The sequence below is a fragment of the Chiloscyllium plagiosum genome, unplaced genomic scaffold, assembly GCF_037043375.1.
Source record: "Chiloscyllium plagiosum isolate Xiang-an unplaced genomic scaffold, Cpla_swu_hap1 HiC_scaffold_38, whole genome shotgun sequence".
In the NCBI taxonomy this organism is placed as follows: Eukaryota; Metazoa; Chordata; class Chondrichthyes; order Orectolobiformes; family Hemiscylliidae; genus Chiloscyllium; species Chiloscyllium plagiosum.
The window spans coordinates 28,172,528-28,193,254 of NW_028270176.1; the positions used below are offsets into that span (position 1 = coordinate 28,172,528).

The 20,727-nt window shown below is 56.5% G+C and overlaps 1 protein-coding gene across 1 annotated transcript in view; it reads right to left on the reverse strand.

Moving 5' to 3' along the window:
• Nucleotides 1-1,399: 1,399 nt before the first annotated feature.
• Nucleotides 1,400-20,727, reverse strand: part of LOC122544974 (fish-egg lectin-like) — a 27,098-nt gene continuing 7,770 nt past the window's right edge. Inside the window, exons 2-4 of the mRNA XM_087980894.1 lie at nt 20,419-20,646; nt 10,470-10,812; nt 1,400-2,947 (exon numbers count right to left, since the gene is read on the reverse strand). Of these exons, the coding sequence (XP_087837020.1) occupies nt 2,791-2,947; nt 10,470-10,812; nt 20,419-20,646 (728 nt within the window). The 3' untranslated portion in view covers nt 1,400-2,790. The remainder of the gene's footprint in view (nt 2,948-10,469; nt 10,813-20,418; nt 20,647-20,727) is intronic.

The window sequence follows — 20,727 nt, forward strand, 5'->3', positions numbered from 1 at the left end:
ATTGAGCATGGCCAATCCACCCTAACCTGCACATCCCTGGGCACTATGGGACAATTGTGCATGGCCAATCCACCCAACCCTGCACATCCCTGGGCACTATGGGACAATTTAGCATGGCCAATCCACCCTACCCTGCACATCCCTGGGCACTATGGGACAATTTAGCATGGCCAATCCACCCTACCCTGCACATCCCTGGGCACTATGGGACAATTGAGCATGGCCAATCCACCCTACCCTGCACATCCCTGGGCACTATGGGACAATTTAGCATGGCCAATCCACCCTAACCTGCACATCCCTGGACACTATGGGACAATTGAGCATGGCCAATCCACCCTACCCTGCACATCCCTGGGCACTATGGGACAATTTAGCATGGTCAATTCACCCTAACCTGCACATCCCTGGGCACTATGGGACAATTTAGCATGGCCAATCCACCCTACCCTGCACATCCCTGGGCACTATGGGACAATTTAGCATGGCCAATCCACCCTACCCTGCACATCCCTGGGCACTATGGGACAATTTAGCATGGCCAATCCACCCTAACCTGCACATCCCTGGACACTATGGGACAATTGAGCATGGCCAATCCACCCTACCCTGCACATCCCTGGGCACTATGGGACAATTTAGCATGGTCAATTCACCCTAACCTGCACATCCCTGGGCACTATGGGACAATTTAGCATGGCCAAACTACCCTAACAAGCACATCCCTGGGCACTATGGGACAATTTAGCATGGCCAATCCACCCTAACCTGCACGTCACTGGGCACTATGGGACAATTTCCCATGGCCAATCCACCCGAACCTGCACATCCCTGGGCACTATGGGACAGTTTAGCATGGCCAAACTACCCTAACAAGCACATCCCTGGGCACTATGGGACAATTTAGCATGGCCAATCCACCCTAACCTACACATCCCTGGACACTATGGGACAATTTAGCACGGCCAATCGACCCTAACCTACACATCCCTGGGCACTATGGGACAATTTAGCATGGTCAATCCACCCTAACCTGCACCTAACTGGGCACTATGGGACAATTTAGCACGGCCAATCCACCCTAACCTGCACATCCCTGGACACTAAGGGACAATTTAGCATGGTCAATCCACCCTAACCTGCACCTAACTGGGCACTATGGGACAATTTAGCATGGCCAATCCACCCTGACCTGCACATCCCTGGGCACTATGGGACAATTTCCCATGGCCAAGCCACCCTAACCTGCACAACCCTGGGCGGCATGGTGGCACAGTGGTTAGCACTGCTGCCTCACAGCGCCAGAGACCCGGGTTCAATTCCTGCCTCAGGCGACTGACTGTGTGGGGTTTGCACATTCTCCCCGTGCCTGCTTGGGTTTCCTCCCACAGTCCAAAGATGTGCAGGTCAGGTGAATTGGCCATGCTAAATTGTCCATAGTGTTAGGTAAGGGGTAAATGTAGGTTGTGCTTCGGCGGGTCGGTGTGGACTTGTTGGGCCGAAGGGCCTGTTTCCACACTGTAAAGTAATCTAATCTAATCACTATCGGACAATTTAGCATGGCCAAGCCACCCTAACCTACACAACCCTGGGCACTATGGGACAATGTAGCATGGCCAAGCCACCCTAACCTGAACATCTTTGAGACTGTGGGAGGAAACTGGAGGAAACCCCACACAGACACGGGGAGAATGTGCAAACTCCACACAGACAGTCGCCCCGAGGCTGGAATCGAACCCAGGTCCCTCGCGCCGTGAGGCTGCTGTGCTAACCACTGAGCTACTGTGCCACACCAATAGCACTGCTTGAATGAAGATTTAAATCATATATATTAACGAAATGAAAGTAAGTTTAACACATTCTGTTGAAAAGATATTGTTAATGAAAGTAAGTTTAACACATTCTGTTGAAAAGATATTGTTAATGCTGGGACAGAGAGTCATCATCACCACCTTGAGGTGCAGATGTGGTTTGCAGAAGTGGAAGGCTGTGGGTGACTGTCTTCTGACTGGCTCTTGGGGGTTGGTTCAGATTGTGTGACATGCAGATCCAAGAATAAGTCAGAGAGATAAATGGTGTGTGTAAAGGTAATACAGCACTGCAGGAATTCTACTGGAACAATACAAGAATATTCTTGTCTCAGAGAGAGAGCAATGAACGTTCATTCGTTTAACTTCTGAAGTGAGACTGCTTAATGTATAGTGACATCACTCTCACATGCTCTGACTAATAACATCGCAACATGCGCAGGGCAGCGCGTGCAAAACGGTCGCCATTGGAATCGTGCTACTGCAAAGAGAGGTAAGCATTCTTGAAAATAACATTCCCTAATTCATTGTAAGAGCAGAACCTCGCTGGCTGAAACACGCTTTACATGAGAACTATCTGTATACATTTGTAATTAAATAAACTCCACTCGATTTCCCTCTTAGCCTGTTTTACAAATGAAAAAGTCGGATTCTAACACTTAGGAAGGGAAAGTCCCGGAAGGAGAGAATTGGAACTTCTGAGTTTGCAGGGGGCGACTTCATCATTTCAGTTTCGCAAATTCCCAAAAAAAAAAGAGAGCTCCAGTCATTCCTAAAAGATAGATGCCCGTCAGTCCCCATCGAGTGTCAGCGAGACAGTCCGACAAGTCCTATTTTTTTTCAGCCAGAGAAGGGGAGGTGTTGAACGTTTTGTCACGATCGGATTAAGCGGGTCACAATGGCTGACCCCTTCCCGCGGAGTCCAGCAGGTCAAACCCACGAAGGTGCTTCACGGTTGGACGGAGGTGGCACCTCGTCGCGGTCAGTCGGTGTCTTCTGTTGAGCATTTCACCACTTTCCCGTCGCTCCTGACCAGCCAGAGGTTCCCCAGATCCCAGGACGCGTGGTTGAACCGTAGGTTTCCGATCTGTATCTTGGTCCAACCCCAGCCTGTGGGTCTCTCGGCGGTGATTCCCTTCCTGAGGAGGAGGAGGTAAGGATACAGTGAGAATTTCGAGTCATTTACAACCTGCACTCTGAACCACGAACCCCCTGCAATGCAAGCGAAACCCCTGGGACGTCTCTACATTGTCAACTGTTCCAACCACCCTGTAAACATCCGTGATTGCTTTGTCTAACATCTCTAAGCTCACTTGCGGGACTAGGTCAGAAACAGCACAGGCTAAGAGTGAGTAGTCAAGTTTATTTAATTATAAAACTGCATTAAGTAGAATCCCTACAGTGTGGAAACAAGCTATTTGGCTCAACAAGTCCACACCGACCCTCCAAAGAGTAACCCACCCAGATCCTTTCCCCCTACCCCATTACTCTACGTTTTATCCTAACTAAACCACCCTAACCTGCACATCCCTGGACACTATGGGACAATTTAGCATGGCCAATCCACCCTAACCTGTACATGTTGGAATGTGGGAGGAAACCCACACAGACACAGGGAGTACATGCAAACTCCACACAGACAGTCTCCCGAGGCAGGAATTGAACTGTGAGGCAGCAGTGCTAACCACTGGGCCAATGTGCTACCCCATAGAATAGCAAATCTCCTCAGTTGAGCTGGCTGGCCACACCAGTGTACTGTGCACAAGGGTGGCATGGTGGCTCAGTGGTTAGCACTGCTACCTCATGGCGCCAGGGACCAGGGTTCAATTCCCGCCTCAGGCGACTGTCTGTCTGGAGTTTGCACATTCTCCCCGTGTCTGTGTGGGTTTCCTCCGGGTGCTCCGATTTCCTCCCACGATCCAAAGATGTGCAGGTCAGGGTGGATTGGCCATGCTAAATTGTCCCATAGTGCCCAGGGATGTGTAGGTTAGGGTGGATTGGCCATGCTAAATTGTCCCATAGTGCCCAGGGATGTGTAGGTTAGGGTGGATTGGCCATGCTAAATTGTCCCATAGTGTCCAGGGATGTGTAGGTTAGGGTGGATTGGCCATGCTAAATTGTCCCATAGTGCCCAGGGATGTGCAGGTCAGGTGCACTAGTCAGGGGTAAATGTAGAGTAACAGGGTTGGGGAATGGGTCTGGGTGGGTCACTCTTTGGAGGGTCAGTGTGGACTTGTTGGGCCGAAGGGCCTGTTTCCACGCTGTAGGGATTCCGGGATTCAGGTATATAAAGGGGGACTTGGTGACCGAGTACTGGTCTCTGTGCAGTTACTTTGTTGGGTTAATGAGTTGGAGTATAGGGTTCAAATTCTAATGATGGCAGATGGCGAAGCTGTTGTTGAGTTTAAAGCGACATTATAAAGCTAACCTAATGGGGACCGTGTTACCGCGTTTAACATAGAAATCCATCTGGTTCACCAACTGCTCAGCTCGAGGGAAGGGAATTTGCCATCCTTACCCAGTCAGGCCTACGTGCGACTCCAGACTGGTGGCAATGGGACTCACGTTTAAATGCCTTCTGGGCAATTAAGGATCAGCAATAAGTGCTGCCCATCCCATGAAAACATTGGAACAAATTTTGAAAAAAGACACTTCTCTTTGGCCGTGGGCTGACTATAAATTCAGAATCAATGCCGGTGAACGTGACAGCAGAGAGGGATTACTGTTGTATCTAGCACACCCCCCCCACACCCACAATAATAGAAACATCGAAATTAGGTGCGGGAGTAGGCCTTTCGGCCTTCTGAACCTAGCCCCTGACCCATGATCATGGCTGATCATCCAAGCCATCAGCCTTTCATCCATATCCTCTGGAGGAGAAAGTGAGGTCTGCAGATGCTGGAATCCCTGAAGAAGGGCTTATGCCCGAAACGTCGATTCTCCTGTTCCCTGGATGCTGCCTGACCTGCTGCGCTGTTCTAGCAACACATTTTCAGCTCCATATCCTCTGTCCTGTTCAGCCCCAAGTGCCAATCTAATTCCTTCCTGTGAGCATTCAATGTTTTAGCCTCCAGTCGTTTCGGTGTCAAATAATTCCACAGGCCGCCCACTCCCTGGGTAACGACATTTCTCCCCATCTCTGTCCCATCCTGTACCCTTACATTGCGACATGCCCTCCTGGGAACATCCCTCCTGTGTTTACCCTGTCTAACCCTGTTCGGGTTTCACAGATTGAGACCCTCCCCTTGTTCCTCTAAAACCCCAGTGAATATAATCCGAACGGATCGGTATCTCTCGACACGTCAGTGCTGCCATCCCGAGGATCAGTCTGGGAGAGCCTGGCTGCTCTCCCTCTATTGCCAGAACAGTCCTTCCTCAGATACGGAGACCTCCCCCCCCCACACTGCACACACAATACCCCAGGGGGTGGTTTCACCCTGTCCAACTGCAGCAAGACATCCCTGCTCCCATCCTCCCTCCCTCCTCCAATCCTCCCATCCTCTCACACTGAAGGTCAAAAGCCCATTTCCCTGCTTTAGCACCTGCTGGCCCTGCACGCTTACCTTCAGCAACTGGTACACCCAGGTCCTTCTGCACACTCCCCTCTCCCAATTTATCCCCATTCATATCACAGGCTGCCTTGCTGGTTTTGATTGCTCTCAAAGCAGGGAACCACACATTTTTGTTTAAATTCATTCCTTCATTCATTCCCGGGATAAGGGGGTCACTTGCTGGACCAGCATTTGTGGATCATCCCAAATTGCCCGGAGGGTACAGTCATAGAGATGTACAGCACGGAAACAGACCCTTCGGCCCAACCCGTCCATGCCGACCAGATATCCCAACCCAATCTAGTCCCACCTGCCAGCACCCGGCCCATATCCCTCCAAACCCTTCCTATTCATATACCCATCCAAATGCCTCTTAAATGTAGCAATTGTACCAGCCTCCACCACTTCCTCTGGCAGCTCATTCCGTACACGTACCACCCTCTGGGTGAAAAAGTTGCCCCTTAGGTCTCTTTTATATCCTTCCCCTCTCACCCTAAACCTATGCCCCTCTAGTTCTGTACTCCCCCACCCCAGGGAAAAGACTTTGCCTATTTATCCTATCCATGTGCCTCATGATTTTATAAACCTCTATAAGGTCACCCCTCAGCCTCTGACGCTCCAGGGAAAACAGCCCCAGCCTGTTCAGCCTCTCCCTGTAGCTCAAACCCTCCAACCCTGGCAACATCCTTGTAAATCTTTACCGAACCCTTTCAAGTTTCACAATAAATGCCAACCACTTTGCTGTGGGTCTGGAATCACATTACAGGCCCAGACCAGGTAAGGATGAGTTTCCTTCCTCAAGGACATGTGTGAACCACATAGATTTTCCCAACAATCGTCAATAAATTCACCGTCATCATTAAACCGTAAATTCCAGATGAGAATAGATTCCCTACAGTGTGGAAACAGGCCCTTCGGCCCAACAAGTGCACACCAACTCTCTGAAGAGTAACCCACCAAGACCCATTCCCCTACCCTATTACTCTGCATTTATCCCTGACTAATGCACCTAACTTACACATCCCTAGGCACTATGGGACAATTTAGCATGGCCAATCCACCCTAACCTGCACATTCCTGGGCACTATGGGGCAATTTAGCATGGCCAATCCACCCTAACCTGCACATTCCTGGGCACTATGGGACAATATAGCATGGCCAATCCACTCTAACCTGCATATCTCTGGGCATTATGGGACAACTTCCCATGGCCAATCCACCCTAACCTGCACATCCCAGGGCACTATGGGACAATGTAGCATGGCCAATCCACTCTAACCTGCATATCTCTGGGCATTATGGGACAACTTCCCATGGCCAATCCACCCTAACCTGCACATCTCTGGGCATTATGGGACAACATAGCATGGCCAATCCACCTGAATCTGCCCATCCCTGGGCACTATGGGTGATCTAACCAGACCAATCCACCCTAACCTCCCTGGGTACTATGGGATAATTTAGCACAGCCAATCCACCCTAACCTGCACATCCCTGGACACTATGGGTGATCTAGCCAGACCAATCCACCTGAACCTGCACCTCCCTGGGTACTACGCGACAATTTAGCATGGCCAATCCACCCTAACCTGCACATCCCTGGGTACTATGGGTAATTTAGCATGGCCAATCCACCCTAACCTGAACGTCCCTGGGCAATTATGTGACAACTTAGTATGGACAATCCACCCTAACCTGCACATCCCTGGGCACTATTGGACAATTTCCCATGGCCAATCCACCCTAACCTGCACATCTCTGGACACTATGGGTGATCTAGCCAGACCAATCCACCTGAACCTGCATCTCCCTGGGTACTATGGGTAATTTAGCATGGCCAATCCACCCTAACCTGCACATCCCTGGGCATTATGGGACAACTTAGCATGGCCAATTCACCCTAACCTACAGATCCCAGGACACTATGGGACAATTTAGCATGGCCAGCTCACCCTAACCTACACATCCCTGGGCACTATGGGACAATTTACCATGGCCAATCCTCCCTAACCTGCACATCCCTGGGCACAATGGGCAATTTAACACAGCCAAGTCACCCTAACCTGCACCTCTCTGGTTACTGTGGGTAATTTAGCACGGCCTTACCTGCAAATCCGTGGGCATTATGGGACAACGTAGTATGGCCAAGCCACCCTAACCTGCACATCCCTGGGTACTATGGGTAATTTAGCATGGCCAATCCACCCTTACCCGCACATTCGTGGGCACTATGGGACAACTTAGCTTGGCCAATCTACCCTAACCTGCACCTCCCTGGGTACTATGGAACAATTTATCATAGCCAGCCCACCCTCACCTCCACATCACTGGGCACTATGGGACAATTTCCCATGGCCAATCCATCCTCGCCTGCACATTCCTGGGCACTATGGGACAATTACCCATGGCCAATCCACCCTAACCTGCACATCCCTGGGCACTGTGGGTAATTTTGCATGGCCAGTTCACCTGATCTGCAAATCTGCAAATGTGGAAGAATAGGATTGTGGGAGATATAGCAGTTTGGATCAGTAATTAGCTTGCTGAAAGAAGACAGAGGGTGGTGGTTGATGGGAGATGATCATCCTGGAGTCCAGTTGCCAGTGGTGTACCGCAAGGATCGGTGTTGGGTCCACTGCTGTTCGTCATTTTTATAAACGACCTGGATGAGGGGGTAGAAGGGGGGTTAGTAAATTTGCAGACCACACTAAGGTTGGTGGAGTTGTAGATAGTGACGAAGGATGTTGTAGGTTACAGAGAGACATAGATAAGCTGCAGAGCTGGGCTGAGAGGTGGCAAATGGAGTTTAATGTGGACAAGTGTGAGGTGATTCACTTTGGTCGGAGTAACCGGAATGCAAAGTATTAGGCTAATGGTAAGGTTCTTGGTAGTGTAGATGAGCAGAGAGATCTCGGTGTCCAGGTACACAGATCCTTGAACGTTGCCACCCAGGTTGACAGGGTTGTTAAGAAGGCATACAGTGTGTTAGCTTTTATTAATAGAGGGGTTGAGTTCTGGAACCATGAGGTTATGCTACAGCTGTACAAAACTCTGGTGCGGCCGCACTTGGAGTATTGTGTAAGTTCTGGTCACCACATTACAGGAAGGATGTGAAGCTTTGGAAAGGGTTCAGAGGAGGTTTACCAGGATGTTGCCTGGTATGGAGGGAAGGTCTTACGAGGAAAGGCTGAGGGACTTGAGGCTGTTTTCATTAGAGAGAAGAAGGTTGAGAGGTGACTTAATAGAGACATATAAGTTAATCAGAGGGTTGGATAGGGTGGACAGGGAGAGCCTTTTTCCTCGGGATGGTGATGTCTAGCACGAGGGGGCATAGCTTTAAATTGAGGGGTGATAGATATAGGACAGATAGAGTCATAGAGTCATAGAGATGTACAGCACGGAAACAGACCCTTCGGCCCAACCCGTCCATGCCAACTAGATATCCCAACCCAATCTAGTTCCACCTGCCAGCACCCGGCCCATATCCCTCCAAACCCTTCCTATTCATATACCCATCCAAATGCCTCTTAAATGTTGTAATTGTACCAGCCTCCACATTCTCTGGCAGCTCATTCCATACACATACCACCCTCTGCGTGAAAAAGTTACCCCTTAGGTCACTTTTATATTTTTCCCCTCTCACCCTAAACCTATGCTCTCTAGTTCTGGACTCCCCCACCCCAGGGAAAAGACTTTGTCTATTTATCCTATCCATGCCCCTCATGATTTTGTAAACCTCTATAAGGTCACCCCTCAGCCTCCGACGCTCCAGGGAAAACAGCCCCAGCCTGTTCAGCCTCTCGCTGTAGCTCAGACCCTCCAACCCTGGCAACATCCTTGTAAATCTTTTCTGAACCCTTTCAAGTTTCACAACATCTTTCCGATAGGAAGGAGACCAGAATTGCACACAATATTCCAACAGTGGCCTAACCAATGTTCTGTACAGCCGCAACATGACCTCCCAACTCCTGTACTCAATATTCTGACCAATAAAGGAAAGCATACCTAATGCCTTCTTCACTATCTTATCTACCTGCGACTCCACTTTCAAGGAGCTATGAACCTGCACTCCCAGGTCTCTTTGTTCAGCAACACTCCCTAGGACCTTACCATTAAGTGTATAAGTCCTGCTAAGATTTGCTTTCCCAAAATGCAGCACCTCACATTTATCTGAATTAAACTCCATCTGCCACTTCTCAGCCCATTGGCCCATCTGGTCAAGATCCTGTTGCAATTTGAGGTAACCCTCTTCACTGTCCACTACACCTCCAATTTTGATGTCATTTGCAAACTTACTAACTGTACCTCTTATGCTCACATCCAAATCCTTTATGTCAATGACAAAAAGTAGAGGGCCCAGCACCGATCCTTGTGGCACTCCACTGGTCACAGGCCTCCAGTCTGAAAAACAACCCTCCACCACCACCCTCTGTCTTCTACCTTTGAGCCAGTTTCTGTATCCAAATGGCTAGTTCTCCCTGTATTCCATGAGATCTAACCTTGTCAGAGGTGGTTTCTTTACTCAGAGAGTAGTAAGGGTATGGAATGCTTTGCCTGCAACGGTAGTAGATTCGCCAACTTTACGTACATTTAAGTTGTCATTGGGCAAGCATATGGACGTACATGGAATAGTGTAGGTTAGATGGGCTTCAGATTGGTATGACAGGATGGCGCAACATCGAGGGCAAAGGATCTGTACTGCGCTGTCATGCTCTATAGTCTATATAGTCCTTTGAACTGTGGGAGGAAATCAGAGCAAACTCCCGAAGGCACACAGACAGTCACCTGAGACTGGAATCGAACCTGGGTCCCTGGCGCCGTGAGGAAGATGAAGACATTCCTCATCTCTGTCCTAAACGACCCTCTGCAATGGCAGAAATGGAACCCAGGTCCCCAGAACATTACCTGGGTCTCTGAGTTATGTGTCCAGTGATCGTATCAGCAAGACCAGCGCTCCCCCATCACCAGATGCATCATCCCACATCTGCCACAAACACTCGACCTGACCCAGTCACAAATGGCTGGACCCAATATTAATGGTGTCGCAGCTTGTACTGACGGGACGTCCCCCCTCCCTCCCCCATCTCCACAATCAGACTCATGGGTTTACCTCATGTAGAGCTGTTTGGTGACACTGATCCCGAAGACCCGGCCGTCGCTGCCCACCTCGATGTTCTGGAACTTTCCGAAGACGCGGGTCCAGCTGGTGCCGATGCAGGCGGTGGGCTTGACGTTGAGGCGGTGGTAGACATCTTTGGCCAGGGTCACCCCCCAGCAGCCCAGGGGCCCACAGGAGTAGTAGCGCATCCGACTGCCCACGCTGCTGAAGGGGATGGAGCGATTGGCGACAGCGCCCTCCACCTCTCGCTTATTGATGCAGAACGTGGCCCCAAACTGGTCCACGCCGGCTACAAACTGGTCACCGCCGGCATCGAGCTGCATCAGTTCACCGTCTGGGGTCGGTTGGTGGGGGGAATGGAGAGAGAGAGAGAGAGAGAGAGAGAGATAGAGACAGCAGGGTCAGTGAACATCCAGTTGTCTCCGCCCGCACACTCCCCCAGTCGCCCCGCCAAAACTCCTGGCAGGCTTCACTTCCAGGCCTGGCAGCCTAGGCCGAAGTTACCATGGCAACCCCCCTTTGGTCAACTCACCCTCTGATTCCAGCATCTGTCCCCCTCTCCAACACCCCTTCCCCCCCAACAACTCCATTCCCGATCCGCCCATCCTCCCCATTCCCCCTCTCCAACAGCCCTCTCCCGCCTCCAACTCCCTCCCCACTCCCCTCCACCTCTCCATTCCCCTTCTCCAAACACCTCTCCCCCTCTCCTTTCACTCTTTCCCATCCCTCTCTCCAAATCCCCACCCCCAACTCCCCTCACGCTCTCCAACTCCACTCCCCACTCCTCCTCGCTCCCCTATCCACCCTCTTGCTGCACTCTCCTCACCCTCTCCATTCTCCCTCTCCAACACTCCCCTCCACCACCCTCCTCTGGCCTCCCCTACCCCTCACCAAACCCCCACCCTAACTCCCCTCACGCTCTCCAATATCACTCCCATTCCCATCATCCTCTCCAATCACCTGTCCCCACTCCCTTCACCTTCCCCAACAACCCCCCCAACTCCTTCCCTATATCCCTCCCCCTCCACTCCCTCTCCAACCACCCACCCCCAACCACCTCACCCTCTCTAATTCCCTGCTCACCTCACCCTCTCCACTCCCTGCCCCACTCCCCTCCCACCCTCCATTCCCTCTCTCCAAGCTCCCCTTCCCCCACTCCCCTCACTCTCTCTAGAACATAGAACATAGAACAATACAGCACAGAACAGGCCCTTCGGCCCACGATGTTGTGCCGAACATTTGTCCTAGCTTAAGCACCCATCCATGTACCTATCCAATTGCTGCTTAAAGGTCACCAATGATTCTGACTCTGCCACTCCCACAGGCAGCGCATTCCATGCCCCCACCACTCTCTGGGTAAAGAACCCACCCCTGACATCTCCCCTATACCTTCCACCCTTCACCTTAAATTTATGTCCCCTTGTAACACTCTGTTGTACCCGGGGAAAAAGTGTCTGACTGTCTACTCTATCTATTCCTCTGATCATCTTATAAACCTCTATCAAGTCACCCCTCATCCTTCGCCGTTCCAATGAGAAAAGGCCTAGCACGCTCAACCTATCCTTGTACGACCTATTCTCCATTCCAGGCAACATCCTGGTAACTCTCCTCTGCACCCTCTCCAAAGCTTCCACATCTTTCCTAAAGTGAGGTGACCAGAACTGCACACAGTACTCCAAATGTGGCCTAACCAAAGTCCTGTACAGCTGTAACATCACCTCACGACTCTTGAATTCAATCCCTCTGCTAATGAACGCTAATACACCATAGGCCTTCTTACAAGCTCTATCCACCTGAGTGGCAACTTTCAAAGATCTATGAACATAGACCCCAAGATCCCTCTGCTCCTTCACCTTACTAAGAACCCTACCGTTAACCCTGTATTCCGCATTCTTATTTGTCCTTCCAAAATGGACAACCTCACACATGTCAGGGTTGAACTCCATCTGCCACTCCTCAGCCCAGCTCTGCATCATATCTAAGTCCCTTTGCAGCCGACAACAGCCCTCCTCACTATCCACAACTCCACCAATCTTCGTATCATCTGCAAATTTACTGACCCACCCTTCGACTCCCTCATCCTAGTCATTAATAAAAATTACAAACAGCAGAGGACCCAGAACTTATCCCTGCGGAACTCCACTTGTAACTGGGCTCCAGGCTGAATATTTACCATCTACCACCACTCTCTGACTTCGACCGGTTAGCCAGTTTTCTATCCAATTGGCCAAATTTCCCTCTATCCCATGCCTCCTGACTTTCCGCATAAGCCTACCATGGGGAACCTTATCAAATGCCATACTAAAATCCATGTACACTACATCCACTGCTCTACCCTCATCCACATGCTTGGTCACCTCCTCAAAGAATTCAATAAGACTTGTAAGGCAAGACCTACCCTTCACAAATCCGTGCTGGCTGTCCCTAATCAAGCAGTGTCTTTCCAGATACTCATAAATCCTATCCCTCAGTACCCTTTCTATTACTTTGCCTACCACCGAAGTAAGACTAACTGGCCTGTAATTCCCGGGGTTATCCCTATTCCCTTTTTTGAACAGGGGCACAACATTCGCCACTCTCCAGTCCCCTGGCACCACCCCCGTTGACAGTGAAGACGAAAAGATCATTGCCAACGGTACTGCAATTTCCTCTCTTGCTTCCCACATAATCCTAGGATATATCCCGTCAGGCCCGGGGGACTTGTCTATCCTCAAGTTGTTCAAAATGTCCAACACATCTTCCTTCCTAACAAGTATCTCCTCTAGCTTACCCGTCCGTTTCACACTCTCCTCTTCAACAATACGGTCCCTCTCGTTCGTAAATACTGAAGAAAAGTACTCATTCAAGATCTCTCCTATCTCTTCCGACTCAATACAAAATCTCCCACTACTGTCCTTGATCGGACCTACCCTCGTTCTCGTCATTCTCATGTTTCTCACATACGCATAAAATGCATCTAAATGCATCTAAAATACGCATCTAATTCCCCCATTCCCTTCCTGCTCCACTCCCCCTCTCCAAACCCCACTCCCACTCCCCTCACTCTCTCCAATGACCATCTACTGCCACTCCCTCCACCCACTCCCCTCTCCCAACTCCCCTCTCCCCACTCCCCCACTCCCCTCTCCCCTACTCCCCTCTCCCCCACTCCCCACTCCCCTCTCTCCCCACTCCCCCACTCCCCTCTCCCAACTCCTCTCTCCCCACTCACCCACTCCCCTCTCCCCCACTCCCCTCTCTCCCCACTCCCCTCTCTCCCCACACCCCCACTCCCCTCTCCCAACTCCTCTCTCCCCACTCACCCACTCCCCTCTCCCCCACTCCCCTCTCCCCCACTCCCCTCTCCCCCACTCCCCTCTCTCCCCACTCCCCCACTCCCCTCTCCCAACTCCTCTCTCCCCACTCACCCACTCCCCTCTCCCCCACTCCCCTCTCCCCCACACCCCCACTCCCCTCTCTCCCCACTCCCCTCTCTCCCCACTCCCCCACTCCCCTCTCCCAACTCCTCTCCCCACTCACCCACTCCCCTCTCCCCCACTCCCCTCTCCCCCACTCCCCTCTCTCCCCACTCCCCTCTCTCCCCACACCCCCACTCCCCTCTCCTAACTCCTCTCTCCCCACTCACCCACACCCCTCTCCCCTGTCCCCACTCCCCACTCCCCCACTCCCCCACTCCCCTCTCCCCTCTCCCCTGTCCCCTGTCCCCTATCCCCACTCCCCACTCCCCTCTCCCCCACTCCCCTCTCCCCACAACTCCTCCCCACTCCCCACTCCCCTCTCCCCCACTCCCCTCTCGCCCACTCCCCTCTCCGCCACTACCCTCCCCCACTCCCTTCACCCCCACTCCCCTCACCCCACTCCTGTCACCCCCCCTCCCCTCTCCCCCACTCACCTCTCCCCACTGCCCTCACCCCCTCTCCCCTCTCCCCTCACCCCACTCCCCTCTCCCCTCTCCCCACTCCCCTCTCCCCACTCCCCTGTCCCCTCTCCCCTGTCCCCACTCCCCTCTGCCCACTCCCCTCTCCCCGTCCCCTCTCCCCTGTCCCCACTCCCCCATTCCCCTCTCCCCCACTCCCCTCTCCCCCACTCCCCTCTCCCCTCTCCCCGTCCCCTCTCCCCTGTCCCCTCTCCTCTGTCCCCACTCCCCCATTCCCCTCTCCCCCACTCCCCTCTCCCCACTCCCCTCTCCCCTCTCCTCACTCCCCTGTTCCCTCTCCCCACTCTCCTCTCCCATCTCCCCACTCCTCTCTCCCCTCTCCCCTCTCCCCACTCCCCTCTCCCCTGTCCCCTCTCCCCGTCCCCTCTCCCCTGTCCCCACTCCCCTCTCCCCCACTCCCCTCTCCTCACTCCCCTCTCCCCACTCCCCTCTTCCCCAGTCCCCTCTCCCTACTCCCCACTCCCCTCTCCCCCACTCCCCTCTCCCCCACTCCCCACTCCCCTCTCCCCTCTCCCCCACTCCCCTCTCCCCCACTCCCCTCTCCCCACTCCCCACTCCCCTCTCCCCACTCCCCTCTCCCCACTCCTCTCTCCCAACTCCCCTCTCCCCTCTCCCCACTCCCCTGTCCCCTCTCCCCTCTTCCCTCTCCTCTCTCCCCTCTCCCTCGTCCCCTGTCCCAACTCCCCACTCTCCCATCCCCCACTCCCCTCTCCCCACTCCCCACTCCCGTCCCCACCTCCCTGTCCCCTCTCCCCCTCCCCTGCCCCCTGTCCCCACTCCCCACTCCCCCACTCCCCTCTCCCCTCTCCCCTGTCCCCTCTCCTCTGTCCCCACTCCCCCATTCCCCTCTCCCCCACTCCCCTCTCCCCACTCCCCTCTCCCCTCTCCTCACTCCCCTGTTCCCTCTCCCCACTCTCCTCTCCCATCTCCCCACTCCTCTCTCCCCTCTCCCCTCTCCCCACTCCCCTCTCCCCTGTCCCCTCTACCCGTCCCCTCTCCCCTGTCCCCACTCCCCTCTCCCCCACTCCCCTCTCCCCACTCCCCTCTCCCCACTCCCCTCTTCCCCAGTCCCCTCTCCCTACTCCCCACTCCCCTCTCCCCCACTCCCCTCTCCCCCACTCCCCACTCCCCTCTCCCCTCTCCCCCACTCCCCTCTCCCCCACTCCCCTCTCCCCACTCCCCACTCCCCTCTCCCCACTCCCCTCTCCCCACTCCCCTCTCCCAACTCCCCTCTCCCCTCTCCCCACTCCCCTGTCCCCTCTCCCCTCTTCCCTCTCCTCTCTCCCCTCTCCCTCGTCCCCTGTCCCAACTCCCCACTCTCCCATCCCCCACTCCCCTCTCCCCACTCCCCACTCCCCTGTCCCCACCTCCCTGTCCCCTCTCCCCCTCCCCTGTCCCCTGTCCCCAGTCCCCACTCCCCACTCCCCACACCCCTCTCCCCTGCCCCCTGTCCCCACTCCCCACTCCCCACTCCCCCACTCCCCTCTCCCCTCTCCCCTGTCCCCTCTCCCCGTCTTCTGTCCCCACTCCCCACTCCCCACTCCCCTCTCCCCACTCCCCTCACCCCCACTCCCCTCTCCCCCTCCCCCACTCGCCTCTCCCCAGTCCCCTCTCCCCCACTCCCCACTCCCCCACTCCCCTCTCCCCCACTCCCCTCTCCCCACTCCCCTCTCCTTTCTCCCCACTCCCCACTCCCCTCCCCCCTCTCCCCCACTCCCCTCTCCCCCCTCCTCCACTCCCCTTTCCTCTCTTCCCCACTCCCCACTCCCCTCTCCCCCACTCCCCTCTCCCCCACTCCCCACTCCCCTCTCCCCTCTCCCCCACTCCCCTCTCCCCCACTCCCCTCTCCCCACTCCCCTCTCCCCACTCCCCTCTTCCAACTCCCCTCTCCCCACTCCCCTGTCCCCTCTCCCCTCTTCCCTCTCCCCTCTCCTCCGTCCCCTGTCCCAACTCCGCACTCTCCTCTCCCCCACTCCCCTCTCCCCTCTCCCCACTCCCCACTCCCCTGTCCCCACTTCCCTGTCCCCTCTCCCCCTCCCCTGTCCTCTCTCCCCTGTCCCCTGTCCCCACTCCCCACTCCCCACACCCCTCTCCCCTGTCCCCTGTCCCCACTCCCCACTCCCCACTCCCCCACTCCCCCACTCCCCTCTCCCCTCTCCCCTGTCCCCTGTCCCCGTCCCCTGTCCCCACTCCCCACTCCCCACTCCCCACTCCCCTCTCCCCTCACCCCCACTCCCCTCTCCCCCCTCCCCCACTCCCCTCTCCCCTGTCACCTCTCCCCCACTCCCCACTCCCCCACTCCCCTCTCCCCCTCTCCCCCCTCCCCCTCTCCTTTCTCCCCACTCCCCACTCCCATCCCCTCTCTCCCCCACTCTCCTCTCCCCCCTCCTCCACTCCCCTCTCTCCTCTCCCCCACTCCCCTCTCCCCCTCTCCCCACTCCCCTCTCCCCCTCTCCCCCACTCCCCACTCCCCCACTCCCCTCTCCCCCTCTCCCCCCTCCCCCTCTCCTTTCTCCCCACTCCCCACTCCCATCCCCTCTCTCCCCCACTCTCCTCTCCCCCCTCCTCCACTCCCCTCTCCGCACTCCCCTCTCCCCACTCCCCCTCTCCTTTCTCCCCACTCCCCTCTCCCCACTCCCCTCTCCCCACTCCCCCTCTCCTTTCTCCCCACACCCGACTCCCCACCCCCCACTCTGCTTTCTCCACTCCCCACTCCCCTCTCCCCTACTCCGCTCTCCCCACTTCCCAATCCGCTCTCCCCATTCGCCCACTCCCATCTCCCCTCTCTCCCTCCCCACCCCACTCTCCCCACACCCCACTCCGCTCTAACCCACTCCGCTCTCCCCTTTCCGCTCTCCCCTTTCCGCTCTCCCCACTCCCCTCTCCCCCACTCCCCTCTCCCCCACTCCCCCACTCCCCTCTCCCCTCTCCCCACTCCCCTCTTCCCTCTCCCCTCTTCCCTCTCCCCCCTTCCCTCTCCCCACTCCCCCTCTCCCCATTCCGTCTCCCCCTCTTCCCTCTACCCACTCCCTCTCCCCTCTCCCCCACTCCACTCTCCCCTCACCCCCACTCCCCCTCCCCACTCCCCTCTCCCCCACTCCCCTCTCCCCACTCCCCTCTCCCCTCTCCCCCACTCCCCTCTCCCCTCTCCCCACTCCCCTCTCCCCACTCCCCTCTCCCCACTCCCCTCTCCCCACTCCCCTCTCCCCTCTCCACCACTCCCCTCTCCCCTCTCAGCCTCTCCGCCACTCTCCCTCCCCCACTCCCCTTTCCGCCACTCCCCTCCCCCCTCTCCCCCACTCCCCTCTCCCCTCTCAGCCTCTCCGCCACTCCCCCTCCCCCACTCCCCTCTCCCCCACTCCCCTCATCCCCACTCCCCTCATCCCACTCCCCTCATCCCCACTCCCCTCTCCCCACTCCCCTCATCCCCACTCCCCTCTCCCCACTCCCCTCATCCCCACTCCCCTCATCCCCCACTCCCCTCTCCCCCACTCCCCTCTCCCCACTCCCCTCTCCGCACTCCCCCTCTCCCCTCTCCCCACTCCCCTCTCCCCCCTCGCCCACTCCCTTCTCCCCCACTCCCCTCTCCCCCACTCCCCTCATCCCCACTCCCCTCATCCCCACTCCCCTCTCCCCCCTCCCCTCTCCCCCACTCCCCTCTCCCCTCTCCCGCACTCCCCTCTCCCCTCTCCCCACACCCCACTACCCTCTCATCACTCCCCTCTCGCCACTCCCCACTCCCCTCTCCCCCACTCCCCTCTCCTCCACTCCCCTCTCGCCCACTCCCCTCTCGCCCACTCCCCTCTCGCCCACTCCCCTCTCCCCACTCCCCTCACCCCCACTCCCCTCTCCCCCACTCCCCACTCCCCTCTCCCCCTCTCCCCTCTCGCCCACTCCCCTCTCGCCCACTCCCCTCTCGCCCACTCCCCACTCCCCACTCCCCTCTCCCCCTCTCCCCACTCCCCCTCGCCACTCCCCTCTCCCCCTCTCCCCTCTCCCCCTCTCCCCCCTCCCCACTCCCCTCTCCCCACTCCCCTCTCCCCCCTCGCCCACTCCCTTCTCCCCCCCTCCCCCACTCCCCTCTCCCCCACTCCCCTCTCCCCTCTCCCGCACTCCCCTCTCCCCTCTCAACCCTCTCCCCCCTCCCCACTCCCCTCACCCCCACTCCCCTCTCCCCACTCCCCTCGCCCCACTCCTCTCACCCCCACTCCCCTCTCCCCCACTCCCCTCTCCCCTCTCCCCACTCCCCACTCCCCACTCCCCTCTCCCCACTCCCTTGTCCCCTCTCCCCTGTCCCCTCTCCCCTGTCCCCACTCCCCTCTCCCCTCTCCCTTGTCCCCTGTCCCCTGTCCCCACTCCCCACTCACCCATTCCCCTCTCCCCCACTCCCCCCTCCCCACACCCCTGTCCCCTCTCCCCTCTCCCCTCTCCCCACTCCCCTCTCCCCAACTCCCCTCTCCCTACTCCCCACTCCCCTCTCCCCACTCCTCTCTCCCCTCTCCCCTCTCCGCACTCCCTACTCCCCTGTACCCTGTCCCCTCTCCCCTATCCCCTCTTCACTGTCCCCTGTCCCCTCTCCCCATCCCCTCTCCCCCACTTCCCTCTCCCCTCTCCCCTTTCCCCCTTCCCCAGTCCCCTCTCCCTACTCCATACTCCCCTCTCCCCCACTCCCCTCTCCCCCACTCCCCTCTCCCCCACTCCCCTCTCCCCACTCCCCACACCCCACTCCCCACTCCCCACTCCCCTCTCCCCACTCCCTTACTCCCCTCTCCCCACTCCCCACTCCCACACTCCCCTCTCCCCACTTCCCTCTCCCCACTCCCCCTCTCCTTTCTCCCCACTCCCCTCTCCCCACTCCCTTCTCCCCCACTCCCCTGTCCCCTGTCCCCTCTCCCCTGTACCCTCTCCCCGTACCCTCTCCCTTCTCCCTCTCCCCCACTCCCCTCTCCTCTCTCCCCTCTCCCCACTCCGCACTCCCCTATTCCCTCTCCCCCTCTCCCCCTCCCCTCTCCCCACTCTGCACTCCCCTCTTCCCTCTCCCCCTCCCCCTCCCCTCTCCCCACTCCGCACTCCCCTCTTCCCTCTCCCCCTCCCTGTCCCCTCTCCCCTCTCCCCACTCCCTACTCCCCACTCCCCTCTCCCCCACTCCCCTTTCCCCCACTCCCCTCTCCCCTCTCCCCCTCCCCTCTCCCCTCTCCCCTCTCCCCACTCCGCACTCCCCTCTTCCCACTCCCCACTCCCCTCTCCCCTCTCCCGTTCTCTCCCTCCTAAGCTCTGCGATGGAAGCTGCCCCTGGATATCTTCCCTTCTCAGCCTCCCCTCTCCATCATGGCCCTCACCCACATCTCCACCCTCTCACTGCCCCTTCCCTCTCTCCCATTTCTCCTCCCCCTCCTCCTCCCCTTTCCCTCACACCTCCCCTCTCCTCTCCTCCTCCTCTCTCCTTGCCCTTGACCCCTCACCCCATCCCTCTCCTCCATTCTCCTACATCTCTCTTCCCCTCTCCTCCTCCCCATTTCCCTCACACCTTCCTCCTCCCCTCCCCATCTCTCCTTGCCTTCTGCCCCTCCCAACCCCTCCCCCTCTCCTTCCCCCTTCCCTCGCACCACCCCCTCTCCCCCCTTCCCTCATCTAACCACCTCCCATCCCCTTCCCCTCTCCCTTCACCCCTTCCCCTCTCTTCCTCCCCCGTCTCCTTTTCCCCTTCCCTTCCTCCCCTCACACCTCCTCCCTCTCCCCTCCCTCTCTCGCTCTCCCTGTCTCACCCAGCCCCACACCTCCTTCCTCTCTCCCCTTCCCACCCTCCTCCCCTCTCCGTTTCCCCAGTCCCTCCTCTTCTGGGATTTTGCTGTGCACACCTTTCCCGCCTTCACACTTCCCACGTTTATCCACTGACCAGACCTCAAACAGGCACTGTGAGGAGCTTTGGGGTAGTCCGTACTTGTAAGAGGCGCTAGCGCAATACAGTTTCCTCATACAGCTGTTGTTGCACTCCTGACTTACTGAATATGGAGATCCAGGATCCTCCGACAAAGCGGAAGATTTTTTTGTAGGGGTCAACGCCCCAGATTCCCGCTGGACCCACAGTGACGTGTCGGAAGGATCCGGGGATCTTTACCCAGGAATCTCCGATCCTGGTGTAGACGGATCCCGTCGTGTTCACTCCGAAAACCATTCCAATTCCTGCATCAATTTGCTTCAGTGTTCCCCCAATGTCGGAACATCTCGTAGCTGCAAACAGAAATCACAACACGCTGAACACGGAAAACCCAAGTCCTCAACTCAACTCATATCCCAGTCCTCACTCACACT